This window comes from Pieris brassicae, chromosome 9 (assembly GCF_905147105.1).
Source record: "Pieris brassicae chromosome 9, ilPieBrab1.1, whole genome shotgun sequence".
Classification (NCBI taxonomy): domain Eukaryota; kingdom Metazoa; phylum Arthropoda; class Insecta; order Lepidoptera; family Pieridae; genus Pieris; species Pieris brassicae.
Window position 1 is genome coordinate 11186411 of NC_059673.1, and position 15924 is coordinate 11202334.

Genomic DNA, 15924 nt, shown 5'->3' on the forward strand with positions numbered 1-15924 from the left:
TATGAATAAGACATAATTAACAGATGTTAAATTGATTATAAATTTACATTTACTACCAGCTCGCAATCAAGGCGTAGAGCAGGCAAGATGAACTGGCAAGCAACTCTCCGCCACTCTATTGAATCGTCAAGTTTTGAGTCATACAAATTGTTTGTAAGGCAAAGAAGCCATAAATATTTGAACTGGAACTTTTGAATAAAAAACGTTTATTGATAAATTTACGTTTAACGAGAGTTTTGAACTTATTTAGTAATAATTCTCTAATCTGACTTGGGAGTTTGTTAGTGTGTAGTAGTAAGCAAGTAAGTAGTGTGAAGTAGTGGTTTATCTTCTAGAGCCTAGTTGGTCGTACGCTTACATTTGTTCTGTTTCGAGTATATATTATACTGGTGAAAGTCACAATTTTATTTTAAAATAGCTTATATGTCTTTATACACACAACAAGGTTCAAGAATATAATTACCAGATAGTGTGATAATATGTAATTCCTTAAATTTATTTCTTATTGACTTGGGGAACACAATTGGATGGATTCAATCTATGCAGCAATACCCCCCAATATGATTAATATTGTACTGTCCACAATTTTGTGATAATGCTTCATTTAAATCAGGTAAATTCCAACTTAGAAGATAGTGCATTAAAACTTGTGCAGAAGTTTTTGAGACGTACTTATCCACGTGCTGGAGGGAACATGATAATATAAGTTGACAGGTTATTTTTTCAAAAATAGTCCTCTTACTCTAAATGGCTGATACTGCGCTTCACACAAGGCTAAGCGTATAACATCAAACGATATTAATGTCGTATTTACGTGACCTAATTAATTAGCAGGTTAATAATATTAATATACTAATGAAGTAAAGCATTAATTAATTATTATTCCTCAGTAATTGGATCTATGAATGACTCACAGTTAGATAATTAATTTGTCTCATTCAAGAGGTAAATAGATCTTAATAAAGTGAAAGTAATTTTGTATAAGTGCCTTTAATTCACCTAAACTAAGCTATTTGAATTTTTTACATATATACTAAACGTTGTCAAGTATTTACAAATTTAATCCTACTGAATGTAAATTTGTCAATGCTCAAATCAAGAACTGGCAATAAACTCTTCGACGAGTTTAGTATGAGATGATAGAGAATTATCACTTAATAAATTCAAAGCCCTCGTTAAACGTAAATTAATCAATTAAGCTTTTTATAAATTTGACGAATACTTAAATGATCCTGCTCTTGTGATTGATTTAGTCGAGTTCAAACAATTTGTATGACTCAACACTTAGCGATTAAAAAGAGTAGCGGAAATTTTCTGGCTAGTTCTTCTTGCCCGCTCTACGCCCTTGACTTGCGAACTGGTAGTAAATGTAAATTTACAATTAATTTAACTTCTTTTCTGACGTTCATAAGTGTACTTGTTTATATGAATAAAATTATTTTCAGTTTAGGTTTGAATCACCAATTTTGTTTATACTAATTTTTGTAAGTGCAATCCATGCTCCTCAAGTAATACCTGTTCCCAGCGTTAAAGGTTAAAATTGTTTCCTAGAATGGCGAATTGCTTAAACCGATGAGCAATATGTACTGAATTAAGCAACAGTGGTCGGTGAAGTAACAAGTGGTGGTGGTGACCAGTCGTGAAACAGAGGTGTTGTGGAGTGGATTGAAAGTGGACCGGTAGGTTATATCATATTGTGATTATTAATGTGTGTTTAATTCGAAATCATGTGTGCGTTAATGAATAATTAAATTAGAGTGGTAAAGTTTTGTAGGTAAGATAAAATTTAAAATTATTTATCTTTTTAAGAGATAAAGAAGGCTTAATAATTTGCAACAGTCATGATGTCAATAATGACCAAAAAATAAATAACAAACGAGCTGTAAACTTTTATATAATACCATTAAAATTAAGTTTTAATACAAAAGAAATATAAGTTAAGTAAACAAAATAACATAAACTGGAAATCAAGGGCGGATAGGGAAAACGTGTTCTCAGGACCTTACTTATTATAAAGTTTATTACAAGCGCAACGTTTAACATTTGAATTAATGGTAAATAATAAATAATTATTATGCTACATAAAAATATAAATTAAGGAAACTTTATTGATAGTGACCGATTACAAAAGATATTTCTGGTGTACGTATGTTTTTATAAACATATTTAGATTCGAATAAAATTTGAAATAATGAAATAATGGTTAACCAACTCGGGCCTCCATTTCTGGGAAAACATCAACTGTGGACCACGTTGCCCTATTAGCTATCTATATTGATTGATGTATTTCTACTACTGCCGTAAGGGTAAATAATATTCAGAGTTTTGACTAACCAGGAAATAAGACTCCTACATGTCCTAATACTGCCTGATATACAAGAGTGAATAGCGCTAAGTATATAAATAGGCATTAGAAACGTCAATGTAATAAATACGCTCATATCCGTTAAGAAATGTTTTCCGTTAAAAAATAATCGTTCAACACTTAACGATAAATTCACAATTCAAACATTTGTATTTTCAAAAGTATTCAAATGTCTTCCGAGTCTTACCTTGCTAATTGAATCGCTTTCAATAACAAAGACCTACCCTAATTGGCAATTCTGTAATGCGATTTTTATTTTCATTAATTATACATTTTACCATTGTATTTTCAAGTTTCCGGATCTCAATACTCTTGCAAATTAACGGTTCTCGCGCTTGCGGAATTATGTCGTAATGTACTTTCGAAGGCTGTTATATTAAGTTATGCAATGAACTGCAGATTTCCGGGAAGGAATACATTTAGGTATTTCTATGCGTTACTTAAAAAATCAAAAAGATAAATTATTTTCTCTTTACCTTTCTGTTTTGCCGACAATAATTCAGTAGTAACGTTGTAGAAACAGTATTTCTCAATATAAAAAAATCAACCTTCTTAGTTCTGGGCTTCAGATATCTGTATCAGTTTCAAAATCATTTGTCAGTCTAAGAGGCAAGTAGCTGAGCAGCCTTCTGGGCCTGACACGCCGTCGACTTTTAGGGTCTAAGGCAAGCCGGTTTCCAAATGTTTCCTTCACCGTTCGAACGAACAGTGCACCAATGCACTTTTCAATCTCAATATATAGATAGTTTTTTTTTTAATTAGAACCTTGTGATGAGCTTGTTATTTATTAATTCAATATAATAATTATTTTCACATGAATTTAATAAATAGTTGAACGGCGTTAAATGAAAGATCTTAAAAAACGTGATATGTGTGCAAAATTGCTAATTTCCTATTCTTAACTTAAGTTAGGCTTATTGAGTAAGCAATAAATAGTTGAATGTTATTTAAATTATACGTTACCTAACTAATTATTTATTAAAGTGAAACTTCTTTATCGGCGTTAGAATAAAAATTACCGTCACATTTTTGGTTACGCGTCATATTTTTCCGTTACACGTTTTCATTACCCTACCACGGTTAATTCGAAGAGATTTGAAGACATTAATAACGATAATATATAATAACGATAACAATAAATAATATAGAATAATAACGGTAATAATTACTTTACAATTAATGAAATTTTGTAATAATCTTAGTAGTAATAAGGTAACATGAAATAATTTTATTATTCATATTCTATGATAATAAAACCCTTTTGTTAAACGTTATCTAATTTAACTTTATTTAACCAGTTTCGGGAAAGTTGCATCTACATTTTTTCGAAAAATAAGTTCATAAATTCTTAATTGTTTTATTTTCATGATGTCATTTATATATCATTTATGAAGTTCCTTTACTAATTTTTATAATGCAAAAAACGCCTTTAAAATTTAGCTTAGATTAATAGTTTTCGAAGCATTCGAAGAGTACTTTAAACATACATTTAACCACTATGGTATTGACATTTGCACACAATATCCAAAACCGTAACGGACATATGAAACGTCTTGAGATATAAAAGGTTATAAATCCACGTACGACCATAAAGCCACGTCTTTGCCCTCTTTTTCTAAGGAAAAATGAATCTAAGGGATATTAGATTTCTTATACCCACTTTATTATTGTTTATTGTTAACGGGGCATTCACCTATAACAATAGAGAACAAAAGCAATTGTAATTGAAACTGTAAGTGACTGACTATGAGGATGTACGCATACCATAAAAGTGAAAGGATACGATTATAAGCTGTGACATAATTGTATTTATGTAGTCAAACGACTACTTAAATACATGTTACGAAATAATAAGAGTAAGAAAATTGAACAGACAATTAAAATTAAGTTTATCGAATAACAATTGAACAGCGAATAAAAGTTTAGTTTTGTTTCTATAATGTGTCATTTTTAACTACTGAACTATATAGGAACAGAGTTTATTATGTTTATTAATCATACTATGATTGTAACATAGGCGTTGTATATAAACAACTAATGAAACATTGTTTATATGCAACGACTATGTTATAAGACTATCTTAAATTTATTTTAATTGAAAATATAGCAAGAGTGAGGTGAATTTTAATATGTGCATTAAGTTAAACTTACGGACGTTATATGTTAGTCCAGCAGGTGGATCTTATTATGTAACGCTGTCTAGGACAAGATTATGCACAACATTGTGCAGGTTCTAAACGTTTCTCTTTAGCCCAAATAAAAATATTTTACTGAATAAAATTATTATTAAATTAGGCTTATTTTCAATTCTACTATCTTTATTTACATATACACATTTTATACCGTTTGATGCATCTTGTAGTAAATTTATTTAAATACATAAACGCTATTCAACTTTAGATATTCGTGTCAAAGACACCTCGTGAGAGAGGCATGGTTGCGTGACGAATATCTGCGTAACTGTACGTAATCATTATTTGTAGATTATAACAACTTATGTGGAGAAACAAATAAGTAATAACATGTTTTTATTTTTCAGAAAATGAACCTGTTGTGGTGCTGTCTTATAGCAGCGTTCCTAGCAACAATCAACGCTGCAATCGATGTTGAGAAGACAGTCAAACAAGTGCAAAGTATACTAACATCGAATGATCTACTACCAAGATTGAGTAGAGACGAAATATTACAATTATTAAATGATATACGAGAAGAAGATGCCAAGGTAACAACGCCAAAAGTCCGGCTAACATCGAGAAAACTAAAAACTACAACGCCTGATAGAATTGAAGATGAAAATGAAATTAACCCAGTAACCCGGTCACCAGAAAAATTCAATGAAAAAACAGTACAGTTGTCATCGACAACTGGAACAAAAATAGAGAGCACTACAAAATCTAGCGCCCAAACTTTAACTGTCGTGTTACCGTATACGCCACGAGACGGGTCGTCTTTACAAGAGCTGTACACTCGTCCCCCACGAATTGAAGTCGTCCAAGAAAACCTGACACCGAAACCTTTAAGAAAATCAAAATCAGCAAAAAGTCTTAAAGAAACATTAACAAACAATGCAAAGGTAGCAACTGAACCAAAATCAGACTTTTCAGCTGAATTACAAGCATTTTTAGATGCACATGGCTTAAAAGGAAACCCAATGAAAGATCACTTTTTATTACCACTCGATGGTTTTAAGCCCCTACCCCCAGCTAAAATTGTCGACGGCAATGTAGAGCTGCCAGAAAATATTCTACTTACTTACGATTTGATTTCAGCTGCCGATTTAAAAGCTGCTACCGCCAATAAAAATACAGAAAGTAGCTTCCTATATGAGCCGTTGCATCCAGAATTTCCATTTGAGCTGGAGACAGCTGCATCAAACTCCAAGGAAACAGTGTTGCCTCTTGATTTACCGGTAAGAAAACCAAAATCCGTTCCACAACCCAACTACGAACCAATTGACTATGATTCAGTCAAAGTAATTCCTTTAAATATAGGGCTTGATCCAATAGAACAAGAAAAAGCGGTATTGCAAAGTGATCCTGCAAAAAGGCAAACAAACGAAACAGAAACAACTGACACAAAAAGTATAGAGGAAACTACAACCGTGACATTAGATAGCAAAAGTGATGCATCGGACTCAGCATCTGTTGGATCAGATGCTGGCGCATCTATATCAGACCTTGAAGATTCATTTGGAGGTCCGGCACCCGAAACTCCCGGAGACTCAGAAATACCACCACCAAAGAAAAACGGCTTCTATTGGATGTTAGATTGGAACAGCTTTTTAGAAGTAGGAGACGGTGATACCAAAGTCAACATTCGTTTTGAACCAAAATTAGGCGATCCACAAATGTTTTTGCCTATAACTGTACCGTAATTGTTGTTTTAGGTTTGAGTAGTATTCTAGTCTTAAGGGTAAGTGTGAGTAAGTAACGTATATTTTATTTGAGCGAAAAAGCGTCTGGTTTTAGTACTGTGTACTATGCAAAACAGCATATTAACTTCACAAAGATTACTTTATTTTTATACTTATAAATTATTCGTTAGCTTAAGCAAAGGCTACTTCGTTTGTCCCGGGGAACAAAATCGTAAAATCAATTTTTTACAGGAAAAATAAAAGAAGGAAATCCTATTTTGTAGGATACTAAGTACATGACATTTATATTACTTATATCATGTTTTTTGTAAATAACATTTTCCAAAAGTAAAGTTTGTAAATAACATTTTTAAAACAGTAGTAATAGTGCTTTACTACTTTGTTCCCCGGGGCTACCGATATATTATCATCTTTTAATAGATTGCAAACTACGATTAAGAGTGAAATCGATGGAATGCAGTGTCTGCTAGACCAGTAACTTAATGAAAGTGAATTAGCATCGCGTGCACCGTGCAACGATACACTAAATGATATGCCATTTGTATATAGTTATCTTCGTAGATAGACATTGCTTATTACTTAATTCTCTTTAATTTACATAAAATATTTAAAGTAGCGTTGTAGAAGCATAACAATCGCTTGTAATATTAGTTAGGCGTTTGAATCAGTACTTGCTCGTACAATGAAGAAAAACATAGTGTGGAAAACAGGATGTCCAGGAGTCAAAAACTACGGCATGTGTACAGTATCCTGATCACCTACTTGTATGTACTTGTAGTTGACGTGACCACGAAAATGTATATATACAGTTTGCGACGGTTATTTTATATAATACGTATTCAATAGAAATTAAACGTTCAGTTTTGATTGATTATTATTGTATTATTAACTACAGAATCAGTCTAAATATAAAGATATTTGTAGTGCATTCAATACAACATTTTATCACAATTATTTAGAAATATAATTTCTTGTTAAGTAATTTATGATATCCGAAGCTGTTTCTATAATAGATAATTTAACAATGCCTATGAAAATAAAGAAATTACAGGTATTACATTTTTCATTTAAAAGATTTATAATTAATTATCCCGATTATATATTTTACATCAATGTGAACTCTATACATATTATGCGTTAATTAGCAACTGAATTTCGCTTTAACCGCGTACGTTTGATTTACACGTACTTTATTTCAAAATGCTAGTTATAAATAACTGTTATTAAAGTAAATATTATTATTTTAGATCGATTATATAATTACTGTATCTTAGCAATAAATTTAATACTAAGAAACTCGTAAACTACCAACAAACTTAAATTAATAGTCATGAATATTCTGCCTTATTTTCAATAATAATTTACATTTGACCTCGTCTCGCAGCTAAGGTTCTGTAATATTGTAATCATTTTTGTATCATAAATGTACTTTATCATAGTTTAAAGCCAAATTACATATAAGATATTTAAATATATTGTCGTTACTGTCAATATTTTACACTTATTTTATACATATACATTATATACACGATATTTTTACGGTAAACTAAATTTTACTGCGCACATCATAACATATAATGACTAGTTATGGGTGAGTCTTCAATATCATTATTCAAGATCACGCGACGGTACTAGGCTAGGCTAACACGAAAACAGCACAATACAATGTGTTCACTTTAAGCCAAAAGTATTTAGAGACAGTCGTTCAGAACAAACTACAGGATTAGGTTCAGTGATAAAGCGAGTAAATCACTTACTGGTCTAATTTTATGTCTCGGGTTAGCACCTGGCAAACAGCCAAGGTCAACTTTGACCTACATAGTAGCTTAAGTTGAGTTGCTGGGACCCGACGTAAAATTTCAACCGTCTGTACGTTTCTCAACGTTATGGATTATCGTTATTGCTCAGATATGGTCGCTTTGCTTTTAGGATTCCAGCGCTATGAGATTTATACGTTTATATAGAAATGGTAAATGTAACATAGAAAGCACCCTGTCTTGGATTTGCATGACTTAATAATTATGGAACCCAGAGATTAAGTAACATTCTAGTGGGAAAAAAAAATGTTTGAAATCGGTCGAGTATTTTTGAATTATTTGTTACAAAGACTAAAATACTAATCATTACTCTTTCTTTTCTGATATCTTTTCTTTTATTGTATAAGTATGTTAAGTGGTATCGCCCCGCCACCTATGGACACACATATATGGCCTTTTAAGAATTGGTACGCTCTTTTCTTGTAGTTTTCAATTAATGTTGCCTTAGGGTAGCCAATGCATATCGTATAATGAAAGGATTAAGTATTGGCAACGCTAGACATAACGTTCTTTGAAAGACAGTCCAAGAAGTGTATTGATTAAAAGCATTTACTCATTTTTAATAGTATATTATTGCGACATCATCTGGCAAGATGTCGAAAAGGCATTTTAGTAAGATTGCTATGCAATTTTTACAGGCGTTAATAAATTTAGATTAAAATATTAAAGTTGCTTTCATTTTTTGTCAACAAACAACGAAAAAAATATTGTGACATACACTATAATCATTTTCCAGAACTAAAACTGACATCTTAATATGGAAATATTCAATTTCCATGAACAAATGCAAGGGCTCTATATTTATTGGCTCCTCATGTAATTTGAACGCGAGAATTTCAACGTCCTAATAAACCAATCTATCAATACAATTTACAAGAGTAGTATTAAAACACGAACAATGAAGTCACTTGTGTTAAATTGAAACAAGTATTAAATTTTTTGTAACAAAAAGTCTTTCTCAAGTTTTTGATGAAAAACGTCGTCTGAAAGTAGAGCAAAGTTAAGTTATAGAACCTTCATTAATCAAAGGAGCACTTAGGTATCAGACGTCATCTTAAAGCAGTTTCCTTGTTTTTTTTATCTAAATACAACTTATATTATAAAAAAAAACAAAAAAAAATATTTTAAGTATAATCTTGTATGTAATTATTATAACTCATAAAAAGTTTTCTTTTAAAATTCATTTAAATAAATACGATTTGGTCGGTAGATCATGTCTGGCGTCGTGATTACGGTGTACAGTTTGAGGAAGAAAAGTCTTTCACTTGAATAAAACCTACCTCTTATTACCTCGATGTCCGTTGTTGCATAGCTCAGCGTTTTTAAGGCAGTATTTCCGAATCAATTCGACTTCTTTCAAGAAAAGAGCGTACCAATTCTTAAAGGACCGGCAACGCACTCGCAAGCCTTATGGCAATAAGAGTGTCCTTGGAACATCAGAAGAGGTTTGAACATTGATGAACACAGACATGTATTCAGTATTTAGTTCTCACCATAGTGTAAGTTCCATTTCACCAAGATGTCATCGTCTCCTACACAATTATTTGCCCTCATTATCTGAAATAGTTTTTAAGCGGTACCGTAAGAAAATAGTACCCGTGACAATATATATAAGAGACAAGTTTACCATTGACAGTTGACATTTCCTTAGTTAATTTACTAAGCAAGCAACTACTATGAATGATTAAGTTTTTTTACTTATTGGCCCATGTGTTAGGATTTATGTCTGAGCCCTAGAATTACTCGAAAAAATATATATAAAATTTTAAGAGAAAAATAACTGACTTTTGGGTTAACGAAGCCTTGTTACCACACCTCATCCATAGTCCGTCGCCTCACTTGTACGTCTTCTTTAATACGTCACGGAACAGATCACTACAATATTCAATATAGCGTTTACAAATTCAGCCAATTAAGGTTGAGTTTTTCTTTGATTTAACATTTCATCACGCAATATATAATGAACAAAACATCTGTAATTATATGAAAAAATACTCATATTATATTCGACAAAGTTAAGAATTGTAAACGTCCCCAAATTATCAAGGAAAGTTTCCGTAAATTTGTTATAAGTTTTCACATACCACAAATCTACTTTTGGCAATAAAATGCGAAGTAGTGATATTTTTGTATTAGGCCCCAAAGTTTCCTCAGTGCTTCATAAAGATATTTCCCGCTTTTCTTAAACGGCAGAAATATAAGTTTACAACTTTGATGTAGTTCCCTGAGGTTTGTTTTTTATGTAAAAGGAGGCAAACGGGCTGGAGGCTAACCTGATGTTCAGTGATTCACATTCACTTTTATTGAAGGACCCTAAGTCGAATTGATTCAGAAATGTGTCAGTGGGCAGCTGGTTCCACATAGTGGTGGTGCGTAAAACTGCGTACCAATTCGACTTAGAGTTCGCTTAGAAAAGAACGCATCAATTAAGTATCGTTTCCAGGCCATTTGATGTGTTGAATGTGATACAATACAAATGCATAAAATAAGCTTTGTTCAAGTGAAAACGCAAACTGAAACGAATAGGCTAAAGCCGTATTGACGTTTGTTATCTGAGACCCTTAAACGCACAATGGAGCAGCCATGAATCTGGTTTGCCAGGAACCCATGACTTTATTACGTAGAATCTATAATCCATAAATACTACTCAAAATATTTTTACCAGCGTAGTGTAGGATAATCAATGATTTGTGTCATTAAATAAATAAATAAAGCACTATAATTAAATAGTATTTTTTTTATTATACAGAGATGTTTATAATACATGTACACTCGGCGACCAATGACAGCCACAAGTGATCCTACCTACCTACCTTAACTCTTACTTTGGAACTTCCAAAAGCGGTCCTGATCACTTTCGTACTAACTGATGTAAAACTGATCTATAATTGTCGTGATTCATGAGCACTTTTCCTTATTTAGTTTAGTTTTTTATTTCCTGTTTTGGTTTTGTCTAAATAACTTAATTTATTATGTACTTTTTGCTTACCTTAAATAAATCAGTGGCGCTACAACGACCTTAGGGACGAGAGTCACACACTGAAAGGCCAGTGCTGCTCTCAAACATCAACATGACATAGTTTTATTTTGTTTTAACTTTAACACTTTTTTGTCGTATGTAAATAAATATACTCTATATAATCTAATGTTTGCATACTCTTGCAAACATGCAATACGTGTAATACGATGTATCAAACATATCGTAGTATAACTAAATCAATACCGCAGACTTATTGAAGTCGATTCCGCTAAATTGGCAGAACTTGTTAGCAGATAAACTGCTTTCATATGTATGGTTATTATTTACTAGCGTTCCCGGAAAGTTTCACCTGCGTCGGAAACCTTTAATAATAATAATGTATTTGCAAAAATATGGTACAAAAATGGTATGGTGGTACATTCTAAGGTTCGTATATTCTGCCAAACATAATTGCGTGCAAATTTGTCATAAAAGATATAATAGAAGTTAAAGTAAATATATTTATACATGTAACTAAACATAACAATCAAATATACAATATTTAAAATTTTCTTAACCTACAAAGTAAAAATAAAAGTAATTAAAAAGCTGGCAGCATTTTCTCACTGTATTGAGATTCTTACTCGTTGAGCAAGCAAGGCACTCTGGTACTATCTCTCTGGGGTCACTGGTACTATCTACCAGGCGCCAACTTAAATCTTTAATTAGCGCCTGTGCACTTGAACCCCATGGCAGAGTTTCTACTCCAAATTTTATTATTTTTCGCTTACTCTGCGGCTGAGACGGGGCTAACGTGTGCACACAAGTAGCATCCCATACTAAAGCACTTTTACACTTTTTGCAGGCATGAATATCTGATAATAGAAAAAAACTGACTATCAGAAACAAATGACATAACTTAATGACTTCATTTGCGTGATTAACACATTTAATCTTAAACAAAGATTTTTAGTAAATATAAACGTGAATTTATTATATTAGTGAATACTTGGAAAATCGAAAACCGCGAACGTTTACATCCATACCAAGTTAACGATCTATTTCCGAAAAGATGGTTTGTTGATCTGTTGGATTTGTCCAAAAATCCGCAAAACCATATACTATACTAGCTGCCCCCGCGAACTTCGTTTCTCCTTAATGTGGTTTTACTTAGCCTTAATACCGTGACACGAAAGAATAATTTCACTGTATTATCGTCACTATAATTTGAATTTGATTTACACTTCGGTCTAAGTAACATGTGGTTGGCTATGCTAGCACCAAAAATTAAAAAAGTAGAAATAATTGAATTTCACGGTATGTCGTTTACTACAAAATCAATTTAATTTATACTTTAGCCTTAATAACACGTGGTAACCATGATATTGAATTGTAGCTTATATGACACGTTTGTCAGTTTACCATAGCAGTGCCTATTATAGTGCATTACTTACTCAATCTAGTCGAAAAGTATTGACATCTGTTAGAATCTTTTGGAGTTAACAGATAATTGTGACTGTCAATTAATTATAGACAAATAATTTGCAATAAAATAAAATTGCGACTATAATTAAAAATTTAAGCTATCCTATCTCTTAAGTTGGGCCAGACTGCTCACGGTGAGCCAATTTAATTTAAAATCGGTTAAGTAGTTTAGGAGTCCATCGCGGATAAACATCGTGATAGGAGATTTATATATATTAAGATATTATCTATTACTTAAGTCTAATGTATTGTAGTCGATTTTAGTCGTGTCGGATCTCAGTAAATCTTAATCCAAATAAATACGTTGTTTATCAAAAGATTTAAATTGTATAAAAAAATCCCTTGACATCATTTCAACGTCTAAGGAGATAATTACTTCGCAAATAATATACCAGGTTTGTGCATATTTAATGCGAATGCGAGTGATACTGCTGGCTACAAATTTCATTCTTATTTCTGAAATGACTTTAAAAGATCCTTATGTCGAACAAGCATATCATCTAGGTACATCGTATACCCGGAGATTGTTATGGTTCTGCACACTATACTCCGTTGCCAAACATTTGCAGCTAAACCATTACGGCAACCATCGTTGGACCGTGTCCAAATTTGCCGCCTTGCTTTATTTGAGAACATTAATAGCGTCTTTAAGCTATTATGTGCAGAAAATTAAGGCAGATTGTCATTAAAAAAATATATGACATGCTTACTGCTGTTTGTTTAACGCTTTCTAATGGGCGATGGGCTTAATTTTATCGAGTAGGCTCTCTTCTTATGTTTATATCTAAGAGGACACATCTTACTACTACTACTACTAATACTATTTAGCTGGAAGTACCAGATACCTATGAATGGGATGTTTGACAAAAAGGGAGCACTTTTAACAAACGGGACTGATAGTTCTGCCTATATTAAGACCATGGACATTCATAATGTGTGCGGCTAAATGAATGCCTTATAATTGTTACTAGTGATATATGAAGGATCATGAACAACATTTGCTGTGCAGAGGACACTATTTAATAGCCTCGTCCATGAATGATCTGTAAATGCTTGTTACAGTTATTGAAGCTAGCAAAAGAGAGGTTTGACTATTGACGCAGTAAAGACGAAGGTGTTGGTCATTTTACGAAACGACGTTTTACGTTCTAATTTAACTGTAGCTGGAAGAACGTTGGAACGCGGCAACACAAGTATTTAGGAACTTGGGTTACAAACGAATGGAATCCTGATCAGGAAATTAGGTCTCGAAGTGAAATTGCACGAGGATCTTTCAACAAAATAAAGAAAGTTTTGTTCTGTCGTCACTTGACCATTAAACTACGAGTCAGAGATCTCCTTTGTTACATATTGTTAATTATTATGTGTAGCTATCGTCGCATGCTTGGTAAAAGCTGGATCCAGACGGTCTCTAACGAGAAGGTCCTTTAACGAGTTGTAATGTCGAAGAAACTTATGCAGAACATTAAACAACTGAAAGTTGCGTACTGAACCACGTGTTGCGCCATCTTAACCCGATTTTACCCAGAGGTATTGGTAGAAGGAAGCAATCGTGGCTTTACAACGTTAGGTAGTGGACGTGTATTGTGACTGTGGATGAGTGCATCTGGCACAGGCAAGACACGCTTCAAGAGACTGACAACCAACCTCAGATAATGGAGAGGCACTAAAAGAATATATTGATGATTTCATATAGGTCACTTATTCTTCCTAATTACATTTACTGTGTTGCTGTGCCATTGACACATAACATTCTTGAAATAAATTAAATGTATCTACGTACTATGTACATTTTACAAACTATTAAAAATATATGTAAATGTTCTCCTATAACCCCAAAAGAGCCAAGTGCATATTTTAATAACATTATAATTATTATGTATATTAAGTAATAACTTTGGTTGGAAACGTAATCTAAGACATAATCAGTGGCACACCCGAATATTACGTGTCACTGAAAAATTACTTTCCAATCTCCCTTGGGAATCCTCGAGCAGAGATTATACACATAATATTACATGATAACTCATTTAATCAAAGAAACAGTCACTACAATGCCAACTATATATCAACTGCCATCTATTGATTGGAATGATAATCAACTAATTGACTAAAACCCTTAAAAGGTATTGTTAGCAAATCTGGAAGGTACAATATTTTGAGTAAGGTATATAAACGTTTTTTTTTGCTTTTTGTTGTAATGTTTTCGTTTTGTTTTTTATAGTAATTGTAATGCTGTTTGGAGACATTTTTGTTATAGTTAATAGTTTTCATAATAGTTATAGTTAAACCGTCGTAATACATACAACACAGAAAAGTAAACAATAAAAAGACTCCCAGGTTGCGGTCATCTATTCACAGAGAACATATAATTTATATACAATGTAGAATATATCATGACTATGAAAGCGTGATAAGGCGTCTATCTCACAAGTTTGATTACAGCGCGATGTCTTACGTCAACTTGGGCCGAACCTCAAGAGACGAGACTTATATGATTAGCTTGCAAACTTTGCTTGTAACTTGTCAGTAAATTTATGCTTCTAACAAACTAGTTTAATTTAATAAGACAATGGCAACATTACGTCAACTCACATATGCCTTAAAACACATCAAACAACTTAGCATTTAGGCATGTTGTATACTTACATTTTATAATATTGTTTCTGTTACTAAGAATATTTTAAGTCTTAACATGATTATTGATGATCATTTAATTATCATTAAAATCATTGACAAATCAAAATCATGTCATTTAAATTCATATACCTGACGTCACCAAATTAAAGGGTAAAATATCAACAGTTTTATCATAGTGCTATCCAAAAGCTCAACAAGACATTATCATACATACTATTTGACGGCGGACGTCTATTAACGCCTCAAAATATCACTTTTAAACACAGACATTTATGTTAATAATTGCGCTTAAATATTCACGAATAATAAAGCTCAAAATTATGATATGATTTTTAAGTACATTTATTCTCTCGCCGATCACGGCCTAAGAAAGGCTGGGAGTCGTTCGCCATCCGGTGTTGTGAGAGGTACCACAGAGATCTCTTCTCCGGTCGCTCCTGCGGATTATTAGCTATGATTGGGTGTTGCGAGGTGCGCTCCTTCCTGGGATGCGCCTCTCGCTATGCAGACGACACTCTTGTCGTGGCGAGTGGTTGTGACGACTGGTACTCGTTGTTGGGCGGATCCGAGCCCTGAGTCTCACGGCGTCCCTTGATGAAACGGAAGTCCTGCTATTCAGTGGCTCGTGGGTCTTCCTTCGGGGGTGGCATTGGTGGTTGAAGGCGTTAGGATTCCGGTGGCCTCCAGTATGAAGCATCTTGGTCTTGTGTTGCATGGTTGCTGGAGTTTTGCAGCGAGTGATTTCGGTTTGGGCAGAATTTGATTTTTCAGGAGGCTGCTGAGC

At 33.0% G+C, this 15924-nt stretch overlaps 1 protein-coding gene across 2 annotated transcripts; it reads left to right on the forward strand.

Moving 5' to 3' along the window:
- Nucleotides 1-1609: 1609 nt before the first annotated feature.
- Nucleotides 1610-7206, forward strand: LOC123714239. 2 transcript variants are annotated; one of them, XM_045668436.1, is made up of 2 exons: nucleotides 1610-1679; nucleotides 4905-7206. In XM_045668436.1, exon 2 carries the CDS (start codon nucleotides 4908-4910, stop codon nucleotides 6237-6239), a length of 1332 nt encoding a protein of 443 aa, XP_045524392.1. In that variant the 5' UTR covers nucleotides 1610-1679; nucleotides 4905-4907; the 3' UTR covers nucleotides 6240-7206. The 2 variants fall into 2 exon arrangements, with proteins under 2 accessions (XP_045524392.1, XP_045524393.1); XM_045668437.1 differs by lacking the exon at nucleotides 1610-1679 and adding an exon at nucleotides 1683-1774.
- Nucleotides 7207-15924: the final 8718 nt, after the last annotated feature.